Below are 16,915 nucleotides of genomic sequence, written 5' to 3'. Positions count from 1 at the left end.
GAACTGAAATCGAGCAAGGCGTTCTCAAACGTTGTCCCTCATCGAGCGATGTTCAATCGTCGTTTCGGAAGTAAAACTACTTTCTCGTTGATCGTCTCGGAAGTTTGTGGATTACTAAAGCTTGTAGATGATGAAAAATGATTCCGTTATTCAGCTGAAATAACACAGTTTTGTTTGGCACGCTTGTCCCCATTTTGCACAGCTTCTCACAGGGTCGTTCTGATATGGGAATCGTGGGGATTCTGCACTACTGGAGGACTAAGCGATAAGGGGGCCCCATCGTCGTTGGCTTCAGTTGCTGAGTGTGCGTTGAACGATGAAGATCGCGAAATTCGCCAGAACGATAGGATAGTATTGCCGTTTTCTGTTATTTTTTTAATGATAGATTGGAACAGTGAAAGTGAGATTTGAGTGGGTGTGCTGGAGGTAGCTGTGGTTTCACACCGGATATTGCTAATTAGTTGAACCATGATGATCGAAAGACGAGTTTTGGTATTTATAGTGATTGGATCGCTGATAGTGAGCGCTGTGGCTGGTTTAATTGCGAAAGATTTGGAACAAAATGATGATGGTAGGTGGTGAATAAAAATAGTTTTGATAACAATGTTCGTTTCGGTGTATCTTTTCGGCTTTTTCAGTGTTAGCTGATAAGTTCATGTCGAAATACGTGGAGGAAATTTTTCATGTTATTTCAATCATTCAGATTTGTATGCCTAGCTTTCACTCAACGAATTTAGAAATAATCGAACTAATCTAAATTATCAATCGTTTGAGAATTCTATTGAGATTCTATTTGCGGGCGGAACATAAGCAGGTGCAAGACGAGATCGGAGAGCTTGTTTGTGATGATGGTGAGCAAGGCTGACCAAATAGTTCAGAAATGAAAACGAGACACGTAAACCAAAAAAAAAATCAAAACGTTATATATTTTAAGAATTTTATTGAGCGATGAAAATCGAGAATAAAACCGATCCATCAAATATTCTTGGATATACCTGCTTTTTTATTCACAACGTAGTAATGTTTAAATGCTGAAGTGTCTTTACGCAGGAGGTTATAATTTTTGGAAATTTTATCATAAAATATGTCACATTCCAGATCAAAGTTCTGTTTGGCTTTTATAATAGCGTTTATGGTTTAAACATTTAGACGCAACAATATTGTGTTCAAATATTGATCAAAGAGAATTAATCCTTTCTAAAAATGCTGTACTAAAATTTTGGGTTGGGAAAAAATTAATCCATTATATTTGCCTGAAATTCATGTTTGTAACCCTTAAATGCATGATGTATATGTACATAAGGGTGCCAATGAATGTATGGGAAAAATCGATCCTAAAATATCTAAAAGTTACCCTATACAAAATGTTCACCAACTCGAAAAAACACCCTATGCAAAATTTCAGCTCAATCGGACTGAAGGGAGAGTGATGCAAAGCGGCCAAAGTATGAGTTTTTCGAAAATCGAAAAATTACCCGAGGGAGCAGTAAAGGAAATCAGGGTTTTCGAAAAAAAAATTTTGATGCCAATTATAAAGGGCGAACACGAAATTATTGCGACACCGAAAATGTCATGCCAATTTTCTTATAATGTTTAGAATCAAACCAAAATTTTTAGTTTTATACATATATTTACTTCAAAAATCAAAAGAAAAGTTAATCGATGGAGCCTTGAGTGTAAAATTGAACGCATCGCTTGATGCCCTCCATCAAAGTCTTTACAGCGTCATCCGGTACCAGTTTCTCAGTTTCTTTTCCATTTTCTTAACATGTCCTTCTCGTCTTTGACTGTATTCTTGCTCTTCCGAAGTTCCCGCTTCATTATTGCCCAGTACTGCTCCACCGGGCGCTGCCCCGGACAGTTTGGCGGGTTCATGTCCTTTGGAACAAAATGTACAGAATTGGCCTCATACCACTCTAGGACACTTTTAGAATAGTCGCATGATGCCAAATCTGGCCAAAATAGCGGAGCTTCGTCGTGCTGCTGCAAGAACGGCAAAAGGCGCTTCTCGAGGCACTCAGATTTGTAGATCTCGCCATTTACTGTGCCCTTTGTCACGAAAGGCTCACTCCTCAGTCCGCAAGAGCAGATGGCCCGCCAAACGAGATATTTGGAGGCGAACTTCGTCATTTTCTTCTTCTTAAATTTGTCGTCCACATCGCACTTGCTCTTGCCGGTGAAAACTCCAACCCCGGAATTTGCTTAAAATCGGCTTTTATATATGTTTCGTCGTCTATCACACAGCAGCCATATTTTGTCAGCATCTTCTCGTAGAGTTTCCGTGCCCGAGTTTTAGCCGTCGATTGTTGCCGCCCATCGCGGTTTGGGAAGTTCTGTACCTTGTATGTATGTAGTCCAGCTCTCTTCTTTGCATTCTGGACGTAGCTCTGCGACATGCCGATCTTTTTAGCCAAATCACGGCCTGAGACGTTGGGATTTGCTTTAATCATCCGCTTCACCTTTCCCTCCGTCTTTTTGTTCTCCGGTCCCGGTTTTCTTCGAGCTCCTTTGCCGTGGTCCAACGTCAACCGCTCCTGGAACCGCTTCAACACTCTGGAGACGGTTGAATGGTGAATGTTCAACATTTTTCCCAACTGCCGGTGCGACAGGTCAGGAAATTCCAGGTGTTTGGAAAGAATTTGTTCTCTCGACTCGCGTTGGTTCACCTCCATTTTCGTTGAATCGAAAAACACGAGTTCGAGTTTGACAGCATGTAGACAATACACATCAATGAGAAAGTGTGCAAAATTTGGTTGATTTTTACCCAATGGTAAAAAAGTTATGCCCTGTTGAATGTGTCGCAATAATTTCGTGTTCGCCCTTTATCATTATTTTTTGCCAAAAATTTTTTTTTCTGTAAATTAGTATATCAGTAAACATTAGTAAACTGTAAATCTCTACAAGTGAAGCAATTTTAAGACATTTGGCATCAATATTTTTTTAAAAACCCCGATTTTCGATGGTCTTTCGGTTTTCAAAAAACTCAAACTTTAACATCTGCGACGCTAGTAAATGAAGTTCGAATGAGCTTATATTTGTCATAGGGTATATTATCGTGCAAATCAACATTTCGCAGCATGTTCCGAATGAAAAATCGAGATAATTATTTTTATTGGCACCCGAAACCTTTCTTTTCGTCTCGTATCCCGAAAAAAAAAGTATGTTTCATTGGCACCCTAATGTATATCACCGTTTCCTTCCTTACATAATTTCTAAACGGTAATTCAAACACAGTATTTTTTTCTTTTAATAGGTTAAAAAAAAGGTTAAAGAAAAATCATGCATTTAAGGTTTAATATGCTCCCAAATAATGAAATATGCACCATTTTGTTGTAAAATTTGTTGCCATTCCAAAAGTAGCTTCATCATGTTTCTCTCATATAAGTCACGGTCCTTATTGGCGAAATCAAACGATTTTTACAATCTTCTCTTGATTCCAAATTCTTTCACTCAGGAAGTTTTGCAGTGCGAGAAAAAAGGGGGTAGGGTAACACGGGGTGATTTGGTCATATGGGGTGATTTGGACACCCCCTTTATCTCAAAAATTACGGCTCAACTTGGATTTTTTATAATGTCACTTCCTTCTATTGTTGAACCGTATGTACCTAAAGTAAAAAACCTTTGGTAAAACTTCACAAGTAGAAGGAAACGGTAGCATAAACACAGCAAGCACTTTGATCGTCAAAAAATGTGAGTTTTAATATAGTGGTTTAAGGTTTTTCCCACTTATTAAACAAACTTTTCATGTATTGTGCAGTACAGTTCTGTTCCCCTACAGAAGAGGAACAATTTAATGTAGCGAAACTGTAAGTTTGATAACAATAAATGAAATTAATTGCATTTTAATTTTTGCGTGTTGTGTGGGGTGACATGGACACGTTTCTGTGGGGTGAATTGGTCCTACAGGTTTGAGACTTTTTTTTGGTCTAATTGATTCCAGATGCTTCTGAATTACAAAAATAGGATGGACAGACAACGTTGGAAGAAGGAGGAGCTTGAAAGAGCAACGCAGGCCATCGAGAACGGATTTTCTTTCACCAAGCATCAAAAGTGTTTGAAAATGTTCGATCAACAGTGAAAAGATTCATGCAGAATTCGAGATGGTGTCAATCCAATTTTTGTGGTCTGGAATCTGGCCAAGACACCTGGTATCGATCCCAAAACCAAAATACTTTACATAAACAAAAGTATGTTTTTTTCGATGAAACACACACTGGACCAAATCACCCCGCATCAAATTTTAATGTCCAAAAATCATCTCTTTCATTTTATGATATATTTGGTAGATTGAATCTTTATATAATGATTAAACATTATTTATTGAGAGAAAACAAGTGTAGCTCAGTATACAATGTGACATTTTTTATTTAGACCGTATTGGTTTGGAAATATTAGGCGATTTGCTTAGGTGGTCCAAATTCCCCCCTTTTCCCCTAATCGCTTAGTGTCAGGTCCGTACTATGTGGTGGATGCATTAAAACAATCCGGACGTGGTGCGGATTATCCGCTGAAGCGATTTCTATAGTAATTCTATAGAACTTTCCAAATTTGTCAGTGAGTGGTCGGCTCTCGAGCTTCTGGTTTGGTCATGGATCTCACAATAACTGTCCTCTGTTATACACGACATTACAGATGGATATTTTTTTATTGCTGTATTGATGCTGAAATATCTTTATTTCGCGTTTGCACTTCATTTTTAGTCCTTAATTGCGTTATCCGCGATTTTCGTTATCCGAGGGTATAATGGGTGCTGGATGTGACTCGGCGGCTGAATTTAACTAAGCCACCCACTGACCAATACATTTCTAGAAGACTGATGCTTCCTTTTGTCGATAACACATTTTCCCCCAAAAAAGCAAAATCTTTCGGTGGTTTTCTTGTTCTTGAAACTCCAAACCTGACGAACAACTCGATTTAGAATGTACTCGAAGGCTTAAAAGCCGCGAATGTGGGAAAAGTGAGACGGATACAACCACAAAGAACTTCGGTTAAACTATGGAATTATTAACTTCGGTAATAATTACACAGTTAAGGTTCTGAAGAATACTGGACTGATCTGAGGATCATGTCAAATACTCGTCCATTTAAACTTTGGCCGTGGAAGAGGTAAAAGCGGACTAGATTTTGTATCCGCGAGATTTGGAACCGAACGGTTTTTGTCGGTATTTAGTTCGAGTAGGTAGTGTGTTAATCTAGCTAGTTTGTTCATCAATTAAATATGACACCCTTTCTTGTGCAACCGTCCAAATTATAGTTGAGATAAGCTCTAAAGTAAAATGTGACACGTGGCGTGTTTAAAATTATATGTGGCTTTTATGTGGTTTTTTTTCTGTTACGTGTCCTGTAGATGTCATAGTGGGTGGGATTGAAGATATTGGAATTTGGTCCTGTGATGAGATTCTCTACATTGGAAACAGCCGAGGTTGTCTGCTTGTGGTTATATTGTGAATCACGGACCTACGGTCTCGCGGGTCCTCTCGAGAGTACAGGTAAAAATGGCGGAACTAACCGGGTTTGTGAGAGGAAGGGACAACCCCGCCCCCAGTGGATGTCTCATTGCCGGGCAAGAAAGAGCACGGTCTCCCTTGCGGGAGTGGCGCTTAAGCCGACTGCTATATTTGGCGCGTGCCGAGACTGCAGGCATGGATAGTAGTAGGTCAGAGATATTCCGCAGTACATTGTTGTAAGTCGAATATAATGTTTCTATAAAAAAAAACTCTGGTCTATGAATTCGAAGGCGAATGTGAGGCGACTTTTGACGATAGCTTTGGACATCCGTCAGTGAATCATTGGGTGGGGTTTGGAGATAGTGTTTAAAAAGGTCACCCATTTGGCACAGCCCTTCTATACTTCACCGAAGTGGTGCTGGAATCTCACATTGCAGTCGACAATTACCCCAGGATTCTCAAGGACCTACGGCTACCAACCCTCACTCTGGTGCTGAGAGTCAGAAACCTCGTTCGACTGCTTATTTACCAATAGCATTGGTAGTTGCATGAATCTTGATACGTGGTACCCTCTACCAAATGGATATCGCCCATGTCGGTGAATACGGACATTCCCTCCATTAGTAGGGGAGATAGGGGTAAGACTATTCTTCTATTCATTGTCATAGGATGGTTTAAATATTCTAGTATAGCATGTAGAAAGGGTTCCCGTCAACAGAAATTTGAAATAATGCAACTATACAAATCAACCACCTGTCCATCATACCCCCACTGTCCGTCTTACCCGCGGTTCCCCTACTGTTCATCACTATCAAAAAGTTACAGGAGAGGTTTTGTTCGTGACACGACCATAGGTAGTCGACGATTTCGTTAGGCAATTTTTTGCATATAGATTTTGGATACGGTTGAAAAATTCCATTATTAAGCTCTTTGAAAATGATTTGGTGGTCCTGAAAAAGAACTGTTTAGTTTGATTGTTGGATACTGTTTGTACAAGTAATTAATTTCGAAAACGTTTCTAATCTTAGTAAATGTGCATTTTTAATCCCTACAGACATAGATACAATCGATAGAAATCTGGTTGAAGGGGAAGATAATAAAACACGCGATTTACCAGCTAAACTTCCGCGGAGGAGACAGCCGTTTCGAGAACTCAAAGCTGAACGTGAGAAGAAACACCGGGATTTTAACCACGTCAGAAGAAAGCGATTTATTGGCCAAATGTTCAATCCTGTAAGTGCAAGCAATCTCAATGTTCGACGTACATTCGGTTCATTTTTTCTTGTTTAGCCCAACAAAGCATACCAGGAATGCGTCACTCCGAATGGAGAGAAGGGACACTGCAAACGATACCAACACTGTCGTCTACAGGATTCCAAAGACATATGGAAGATGCTTGGACAATTATGTGTAATCGAAAATATGTGAGTTTTGAAGACTATACTCAATTTCCTATTTAGCCTGAGATATTTTGTGTTGTTTTTGCAGATCTATCGGAGTATGCTGTCCGGATAACCGTACGGAGGGTATTGGCCCGGAGTTTTCCGTTCGCTTGCCAGCACAGGGTGACGACGGGTATGATCCTGTCGAAGGACTAGACGGCGACGGCAGTAATGATGAAGGGAGAGACGCAAAAACCGAAGAGCGAGGCTGTGGAATATCGACCAAGCAGGTGCCGAAGATTGCCGGAGGTCGTCCAGCGGATCCTGGAGAGTGGCCCTGGATGGCAGCGCTGATCACAAACCAGGCGCAACAATCATTTTGTGGAGGAGTTCTAGTTACCGACAGACATGTGTTGACGGCAGCGCACTGTATGCTGAATTTGAAGATCAATCAGTTTTTGGTGCGTTTGGGGGAGTACGATTTCACTCAGTACAATGAAACAAGGTCGAGAGATTTTCGGGTGACTGAGATTAGGAGTCATTCCGATTTCGATCCCGTTACTTATGAGAACGATATTGCACTTTTGAAGCTATTCAGACCTTCGTTTTTCAATTCGTACATTTGGCCGATTTGTATGCCGCCACTCGATGACAACTGGAACGGTTACAAGGCGGTGGTCGTTGGCTGGGGAACACAGTTCTTTGGCGGACCTCATTCGATGATATTGATGGAGGTGACAGTTCCCGTTTGGTCCAATGCGGAATGCCAGGAAGTGTACATCAATCGAATCTATGACACTAGCCTATGCGCGGGAGATTATCAAGGAGGGAAGGATTCATGTCAGGGAGACAGCGGAGGTCCCTTGATGGTTCAGCTTCCAAACAAACGATGGGTTACCGTTGGGATCGTTTCCTGGGGAATAAGATGTGGCGAAGCAAATCATCCCGGCATATATACCCGCGTTAGTTTGTACGTCAGATGGATAATCGAAAACGCGGTGTTTTAAGATTGCATTACGATTAGCGACTACCCTGGTGCGGAATGACAGTAGAGTAACGATTAAATACAAATTTGCAAAAGTAATTATCTTCAAACTCAATCATTTAATCGAGTTCTTTACTAAGTTGCGTGATTGATGCCATTGTTCAACGAATGACAAGGTATCATTATAATGGATATCGTGGCGAGAAAACCATTTCCCTGAGAATATAGCATCATGTCGAGACGTGAAACGGAGATGTTCGAATTATCCGTAATTGGGAAAAAATAATGAGATTATAATAAATATTATTCTGATATGATTGAAAAAGAAGAATCAACTACGTTTTTAATTATTGACGATGATTTTCTTCCAATTTTTTGCGCTCATCTATTATTTATCACTTTGATACCATATTCAGTTCTTCAATGTGTCTGCTGTAACCGAATGGTTAAGAAATGGTTTAACCGAATTCACTGAGCCCTAATTGAACATCCCATTTAGGAAATACCATTCTTCAGCAACGCGGCAATAAGTTTATAATCAACATTCGGATTCGCTTTTCACTGCACTATTTCCCTTTCTCGAGTTCCGCTGACAGTAAATATTCCGTTTGCCAAACGTGATTGCGTGATGGTACCGAATTTCATTGGCCATGTCGCGTGTCGTAACTTGCCACCTAGCGGCGTGAACCTATTCGTCTGGAAATGGTTTGACGGCGGCAGCAAAGCCATTTCGCGATGGGAAATATGCCAATGCTCTCTCTCTCACATCGCATGTATTCCGTTCCGCTGTTGTCCCAAACCAAGTTTCGCCGTGGGACGGATATGCACCAATGGTAACCTGCTGTACCGCTTCAATGTTATGGAAGTCAGCTGAATATCGGCCCTGTTTGTCTAGGGGTGGAAACAAATAGATCACCTGCACGATATCAATAAATTGCAAAAAAAGCAATCTTCTTCCTTCGCATAGGTGTGAATTTTCCCCCCCGTCAGATGCATCTCGAAGGGTGTCAATAAAATAATGGATTTTATTTACGTCCGACATGAACTTGACAACGGCAGAACGTGGAACTCGAAAGTAAGTATGGGTACTTGCACCTGTCGGTTGTTTTGGTTTCGCTATGGCGATGAAGTCCGGGGATAATGGAAAATGTAGGCTGCAGGAAGTTGGATGTTTTTTTTTCTAGGACTGGGAGTAACAGTTTCGACGGGTGATTGAAATGGTAAACTTTTGTTATGGCATGGCCTTGGCATGAAATTATTTGCTAGCATAGGTTATGCTTGATTGATGTGGTGCATTGGGTTGATAGTGAATGCATTTGAAGCAATTTGGTCTGAAAAGTAACTTTGATAGTAGGATTATGCAGTGTTTAACTAATATTTGTTTTTAGCAGGATTGAATACTTTGCGAGAAATTATCCTTAGTCACTGTTTGCTGTAAAAATATAATGGAAAGTGGAAACTGATGAACATTAACACTTTAGCGTCCGGGGACGCCACAGTGGTTACGTGCGCATAGTATCTCAGTGGCTGGCGACATCACTTTAGTATCGTTTGCATTCTGTTTGGGTTTTGTTTAGGTACCTATTACTTACACACGCCAACATGTTTTATGTTTTTATAAGTAGGGGAGGTAGAGAAATACGGACATATACGGAAGAATTTCAATTATATCTTTCGAATCTCATGTTTCTCCAAACTTAAATGCAGTTTTTTGCATTTCAATCTACTGTTTTTCGAATCAATCGGCCGAATATTTTTCAATACTTTTACTAAAATTAAAACAGACCGAAAAGTAGAACATTTTTTCGATGATTACCCGCATGGACATATGTACTATATACAGGGTTTTTCAGATTAAACGCTCACGCAACAAATTTTAATAACTTCTACAAAAGTGAACCGATTTTTATTTTTAAAGCTTATTTCAGGACATTTTCGATGTGACCACCCCTTTTTTCGATAACGCGTTTCAAACGGTGAACAAAATTCTTAATGCACAGCTCAAACATTACTACTTCGATGCTGTTGAAAATCCGAGTGATTTCTTCTTTAGTTTCCTCCAAATTTTGTGGCTTATTAACATAGCACGTACCCCCAGAGGAAGTAATCGACGGCGAGAAATGTTGAAATTCGGTTGCGTGAATAATACCATTTCACTAAAAATACATTTTTTTTTGTAAATTGTAAGCTTGGCACTAAAATCATCCGATCAGACTGAACGAGTAGCCGAATATTATCGTCCTGAAGTGGGGAATGCAGTGTAGTACTTAGTACTGTAGTACTTAGTTGAGATTTCTATGCTGTTTTTAAAAAAACAATGTGATAATTGGGTAATTTGGCATCAATTCATAAAATCCGAAAAGTCATGGCATGGTTTGATGAATAAGGGCTTACGATTCTAGACTGGTCAGCTTATTTAACAGATCAAAACCCTATCAAGATCTTATGAGGAGTGATCGTACGAATAGTAGAAGCAGATTACAAGCAGCATGAGCGATTTGAAGAGCTTAAACGAGCATTATTCTCTGAGTAGAACGAGATACACACTACAACATGGTACAAATTGGTCAAAACCACCCCGAATGGGTTATTTGATCTGATTGAGAACTAAAGATGACCTACAAATTCGAAACTTCTAGTAATTCATGTTAAATCGACGTTAATTTTGTAAAGGGGTGAGAGTTTTTCCATCGGTTTCATTGTTTCGCGCCTGAACACAACAATAAAGTTCAAATGACCAGTCTTTTAAATGAAGATAGTTATTATATCGTACACTTTATACTTTAATTCACCAAACTTCTTACATATCTCTGGATACTCAGAAAAAACGAGTGGTTCTATAGTTGTGAAACGCAGTGTATGTCGAGTTCAAATAGAGGACATCTGATTTTGTTAAGAAAGCAAAACAATAAAGTCGTATTCAAGGGTTTGTAGAACTCTTGAAACTTAGGAGGACAACATGCTTTTAATGTTTACGTATAAAGCTGTTTACTCGCTTCGCAGTTTCAATTCATAGCATATGCTCTTGAGCCACATAAGTGTGATGACAAAATTACTGTCGCAAACTTAATGCAGTGCTCATTGTAATGTTGTGAAATCAATTTATGTTAACTACGTTGGGTTGATCACTGCCATTGAAGTTTTGTGAGATCCTTCCGAGAACTCGAATACTAATTAAAGTAAGTACATGGTTCCTTCTTCCATCAGTTTTGGTTTTCACTTTCCTGTGTTATCTGTATTTCTGGTGCGATGCTATGATAAGAAGATCCAGCGCAGAATTATTCACAAACCAAATGATTTTCTCTGAATAACGTTGCTACCAGACTCATTGCACTAGTAATTCTCCTTGTTGCAGAAGGCATAGAAAAATGGAGTACCCCAATTTTTCAAATCAATTCAAGCAAGACATATGTTTCTTAACACGTTCGACGCCCAACGCGACGTTTTTGAGTTTCTTGCAGAGCCCAACTTGCGATTAAATAATTAAATGAAGATCAAACTTAGTTTATAGATAACTTTTACATGATCGAGCAATGTTTCAATTGAAGCCGAATTGATGACAATAACACATGCCAAAGTCATAATATAGGGGTTTTGCAAAAAACTGCAGTACAAACCATCCGTACAATAAATTAATAAAAAGTATAGTATAAACAGTATAATATTATGGTTATGATTTAATTATTTTTCTTCATATCCTATAGTTACATTTAGGTGCCTATTCTATCAAATGCCTTCTAAAAATACTACTCAATTTGACCGAGGAAAGTGTCACCCATATCTGGGTGACGAAGCGTCGAAAGTGTTAACTGAAAACATTGGTTTCCAAACTGACAAATTTTCACGACAAAGTTTCGGACATGGACATTTGAAGGTCGCAGGAAATACCCTGGACGATGCCAATATTTCGTCCCGCCCAAAATTTATTTTTCGTTGTCACATCCATGTTTCCTTACTAAGCGCTGTTCATGGATCCAATCGCAGAATTGTTCATTGATTGAAAAAAAAGTACCTATAAAATTATCCCCCCCCCCTTTTGAGAAAGGGAGAAGTGTTTAACCACCATACAGAAACATTTATTGCATCCTAAAACCTGCACATGCCAAATTTGGTTTTGTTTGCTTGATTAATTTTCGAGTAATGCAGAAATTTATGTTTCATTTGTATGGCAGACCCCACCCCGCTTAGAGAGGGGGGAGTAATGTCTAACCACCACCGAAACATTTATTGCATCCTAAAACCTCTACATGCCAAATTTGGTTTCGTTTGCTTGATTAATTTTCAGGTAATGCAGAAATTTGTGTTTCATTTGTATGGCAGCCCCCCTTTAGAGAGGGGGGAGGAGTGTCTAACCACCATAGAAACATTTATTGCATCCTAAAACCTTCACATGCCAAATTTGGTTTGCTTGATTAATTCTCGAGTAATGCAGAAATTTGTGTTTCATTTGTATGGCAGCCCCTCTCTTAGAGATGGGGGAGGGAGTTCAAACTATCATGAAAACCTTCCCTGGCCCCAAAAACCCCTACATACCAATTTTCATGTCGATCGGTTCAGTAGTTTCCGAGTTCATAAGAATCAGACAGACAGACAGAAATCCATTTATATATATATATATATATAGATTGAAAGTGTTACAGTTCTTCGTGAAATGAGACTTCTGAGAAACGCTTCAAAATTTCACAGTAAGTTTGAAGCTGTAACTAACGAATTGCGTTTTTGTGGCACCCAGCGAAAAATACACGAGCTAAGTCGGTTCGACATATAAATTCAACAAGGCGGAGCCACATGCCACACAGCTCACGTCTTAAATTTCTTGCCAGCGAGCATTCTCTTCAGAAAATAGTCGCTGGGGGCCAGATCTAGAGGATACAGTGGAAGCGGAAGCGTAATTCATACAATTTTGCCATCGTTTTCATTTATTTGTGATTTTTCCATTATTTGCACAATAACAAAAGTTGCTTCACCCTCAATGCTGGAACTCACGAACCAATCGATCGATTGCTGTAAAATTTTGAAACGTATCCATTGAAAGATGATGCTTTGTGATAGTTAAGTAGATTTTTGCAAGAGGCGCCATCTAGACATTAACCTTATGAACTTTTCAGTTGAGCCGTTAGGTATCAAATGAAAGAATTAAAATTTAGTGCGCACCTTTATTTATGTTATCATAGTTATGTGTACTCCATAATATCGAAAATTCAATTTGACCGCCGCTATAAAATGGCTGATTTCATATTTTCAAAAAAAAAATTCTGATTGGGATATGTGTATCAAACAAAGTACAGTACATTATGAACAACATAAATGTAAAAAGGTCACCGCCACTAAAAGGTCGACCATGTATTTTTGGCAACCCCCTTAATATTAGTATCAAATAGAATGATTTGTCTAAAACAGTACATCATGAAAACGTACCAAAATATTCAAGTAAGAAATAAAAATTTAAAACAAAAATGTTGAATGGTTTCATTGTAGAGAAACATGCGAATAAAATAGATGTAGTAAAAACTCTTGCACCCGTGGCCGAGTGGTTAGCGTTTAACATTATCATGCCGGGTGTTCGGGTTCGATTCCCGTTCTGGCCGGGGGATTTTTCGTCAGAGAAATTTCCTTCGACTTGCACTGTGGTCACGCGTATCCTAGAGCTTGCCCCTCGAAATACATTCAAGGCGTGTTATTTGGCCTAAGAAATCTCAACTAAGTATTAATAAATGACGCTAGTTAATGCATACATTGAGCAAAAGTTCCAGAGGGAACGTTAACGCCATTCAAGAAGACTAAAAACTAGAAAATAAAATAAAAAGTTTGATTGCGATTAATAATAATAATAATACGGATAATGTTCTAAAAGTTAGAAAATAATTAGGCAAGTAGCAGTTAGTAGTTACCGCGCCCCTTCCTTCATTAATCTAGGGCACTTGCTTTTAGTACATTATTATATGTTGAATCACCATCAAACCGTTTAACTTAAAAAGATTTTTTTACTTATTTTATTATTATATCCATTAATTTGAGTTTCTTGAATCGGTAAATTTGATTTTTCGTTTGTGAACCAAAATGAAGACTTGATAATAAGGTTTGGTTGGAGGGGTGACACCCAAGCCATCCCTATGTGCCACCCGGTTACACTACGCCACTGCTGATAATATTATGTTTACATTTTCTTCGCGGTTACTAGTAATGGCAATCGTCAAAGTTAATAATACCGTGAGGTAAAATGTATCAATCGTTGGTAGGGATGTGTATTGCATCTGACATTCATTTAGTAAGCTTTTTTTTGGGTGTACTTCGTTTATATACAAATGTGTATATGGTATATTTGTGTATGAGGCTCCGAAAATATAGTGAAGTTTTTTGATAAAAAAAATGATGGAAAGGCCTGAAGTGGTCCAAATAAGGTCAAAGCAAGTGGAATAGTGACTATAAAAAATTCTCTGTTATCTCTCAGATATGTCTATCACCATGATTTAGTCCCGAACCCCCAAGGAAATTGCCAGTTTCAGATTTGTTTCAAATCGTTTTTTTCAATGAAACACTTCAAGTACAATAAAAAGCGAAATAGATGAAAACCCCTGATTTACACTTTTTATCAAGTCACGGACAACGTTACCACTACATTACGAATAATTTTTTAATTCGCAATAGGATTTCTATATGAAGTATTGGACACTCTTTACTTGAAGATAACTGTGATGAGTTCAAAAGAACTTGATTGTGGCATTGTTTTAAACGAAATGAGCCAAGATAAGGCTAACGAGTTCGGTCCTAACAATCAAAAGCATTTCGGAATGACTACAATGCCAATCCGAGATGAGCTTGCGACGCATGGTCTTGTTTTTATCATCGTTGGAATGTTTTCAAGATGGAAACAAGAGATCTGCTACGGTAATTTTATAAAAGAATTCGATTCCAGGGAGCATGTTGAAAGAAGCTGTAGACAGAATCATTATCAATGTTGAATCCATCGGCCTGAAATGTCGCTTCGTTACTTCTAAGTACGGAGCAAGTTACAAGGCCATGTGGCAAAGTTATGGAGGAAGTACTAAAAAAGAAACCGCACTGAACAACGTGTCTATGGTACATCCTGTTGATGAAGACCGTTTTTTGGATTTTTTCCCGGATCCTGTACATCTTTTCAATAGCATTGTCAGTGGTTGGATATCAAATCAGTTTTTTTACTGAGTTAAAGAATCTTTCCTCCAATATTGTATCGAGGAAACATTTGCGTGTTATAGTTACAGAAGAGGCCGACTAGGCAACAAAAATGGTTTATCGATTGATGCCTGGGAGAGTTGATTTGCAACTACTTTAAATTTCAAATGTTGTTAAAATGATGAAGGTCAGCAATATGACCAAATATTGTAACCATACTATTGCGGCAGCAATGCATATAATCGCTGATCAGTCACAGAATCAACGACTTAAAACGGCTACAGTTTTCCTAGATGACTTATCAAGATGGTATGATCTTCATCTCTGAAGTCAAGCATTAAAGCAAAAAAATGCATATATTAATCATCTTAATATGATGATTAAACTTGTAACAGGTTTAAAGGTAACCCATTGTAAAGTTCTGGCGTCACTGCTTTTAGGGTCTCTATTACGAGGGCCGACTGACAGCAAACTGATGGCTGTGTTAGGGACCACATGTCGGTGAGAACAAAAGCTCCCCCAACATGCATGTATTTGCAAAGCCAATATCCCGAGGTTTCATGGTTTTGATGGCCGTGTTGGGGAAACCGTAAATCGGACCAATCAAAACGGGGCAGTTAGGGCGTTTAAATAGCTACAGTTATTCAATTGCCTATCTCAGGAAAAATAACATTATATAGTGATAATAGTGATTTATAGTGATAGATGCGTAGGAATATTTCCTATCAATTGATGCAAACATCTTTCCGCTCTATTAGAAAGGGTGGGTTATATCTAAGATATAACCGCAATGTTGACGTGGGACTATCATTGGCGTAGTAATCATTTGATTGTATTGTTTAGATTATTGATAGAATGAAACAAATTTCGAATTCAGTTGAATTCAATATGTTTGCTTTGTAAGTAAAGAATTTGAACAAATTACATTTAACACCAAATCATGCATTGTAATAGATTATGTTTTTCGCTATGAGTAAATTTGATAACAGCGTTTTGCCTAATCATCAAACGGTATGCGTAGAAATTCAGTGATCAGAAGATATGAAGACATATCTTCCAATGCAGTCTTGAATAACCGAGCCAAAGCGTTGTGTTCGTACCGTTTGTAGTCCGTGTTAGACACATATTTCGGAGAGCAAAAAAAATGTGGGTACAGAAATACTCTCGGCATGAATCAAAATGGATCAACAATTTCAACTTCCACCTTGTATACTATACTTTAATCTTGTAAATTCATTCACCTCTAGTATCTGAAATGACGATTTTCCCAGACTCCTCAGTTCAGCATTGTATTGGGGAAACATATTTTGGTCTGCACAAAGAAAGGAGAATACAAAAGTACTTGTATTTGCAGACCGAATTTCCCCAAGTACCTTGGTTTTGAAGTCCGTGTTAGGTAAATACATTTTGTTGTAAACAAAAGTTTTCCTAACTTGCATGTTTTTGCAATGCCAATCTTCTCAGGCACATTGCTTTTGAAGTCCGTGTTAGGGAACATATTTCGGTGGGAACAAAAATACTCCCAAGTATATTGCAAAGCGGATACCCCAGGCACCTTAGTGTAGAAGTCTGTGTTAGGGAAACACATCTCGTTGTGAACAAAAGTTCCCCTAACTTGCATGTATTTGCAATGCGAATCTCCTCAAGCACATTGCTTTTGAGGTCCGGTGGGAACAAAAATACCCCCAACTTGAATGTATTTGCAAAGCGGATTCCCCCAGATATGCCTGTTGCCTAGGAACCTTGGTTTTGAGGTCCGTGTTAGGGAAAGACATCTCCTTGTGAATAAAAATACCCCCAACTTGCATGTATTTGCAAAGCGGATTCTCCCGCTTGACATTTCACAGTTATTCAATTGTTTATCTCATGAAAAATAACATTTTATTCATTGTGATAGATGCGTAGAAACATTCCCTACCAATTGATGCAAGCATCTTTCCGATCTA

At 38.7% G+C, this 16,915-nt stretch overlaps 1 protein-coding gene across 1 annotated transcript; it reads left to right on the top strand.

Annotated features, from left to right (window-relative positions):
- The first annotated feature begins 283 nt into the window (after window positions 1-283).
- Window positions 284-8,134, top strand: LOC129775481 (proclotting enzyme-like). Its single transcript, XM_055780275.1, has 4 exons — window positions 284-571; window positions 6,502-6,680; window positions 6,738-6,871; window positions 6,936-8,134. Exons 1-4 carry the CDS (start codon window positions 469-471, stop codon window positions 7,834-7,836), a joined length of 1,317 nt encoding a protein of 438 aa, XP_055636250.1. The 5' UTR covers window positions 284-468; the 3' UTR covers window positions 7,837-8,134.
- The last annotated feature ends 8,781 nt before the right edge of the window (window positions 8,135-16,915 follow it).

Source organism: Toxorhynchites rutilus, chromosome 3, assembly GCF_029784135.1.
Source record: "Toxorhynchites rutilus septentrionalis strain SRP chromosome 3, ASM2978413v1, whole genome shotgun sequence".
Taxonomy (NCBI): Eukaryota; Metazoa; Arthropoda; class Insecta; order Diptera; family Culicidae; genus Toxorhynchites; species Toxorhynchites rutilus.
This window is presented reverse-complemented; position numbering and strand designations above follow the sequence as displayed.

What these genes read in the sequence shown, in the direction of transcription:
- LOC129775481 (XM_055780275.1), top strand. Translation starts at nt 469, where the DNA reads ATGATGATCGAAAGACGAGTTTTGGTATTTATAGTGATTGGATCGCTG. An exon ending in TTGGCCAAATGTTCAATCCT is followed by an intron (nt 6,681 to 6,737) that starts GTAAGTGCAAGC and finishes TTTCTTGTTTAG; the next exon opens with CCCAACAAAGCATACCAGGA. An exon ending in TTATGTGTAATCGAAAATAT is followed by an intron (nt 6,872 to 6,935) that starts GTGAGTTTTGAA and finishes TTGTTTTTGCAG; the next exon opens with ATCTATCGGAGTATGCTGTC.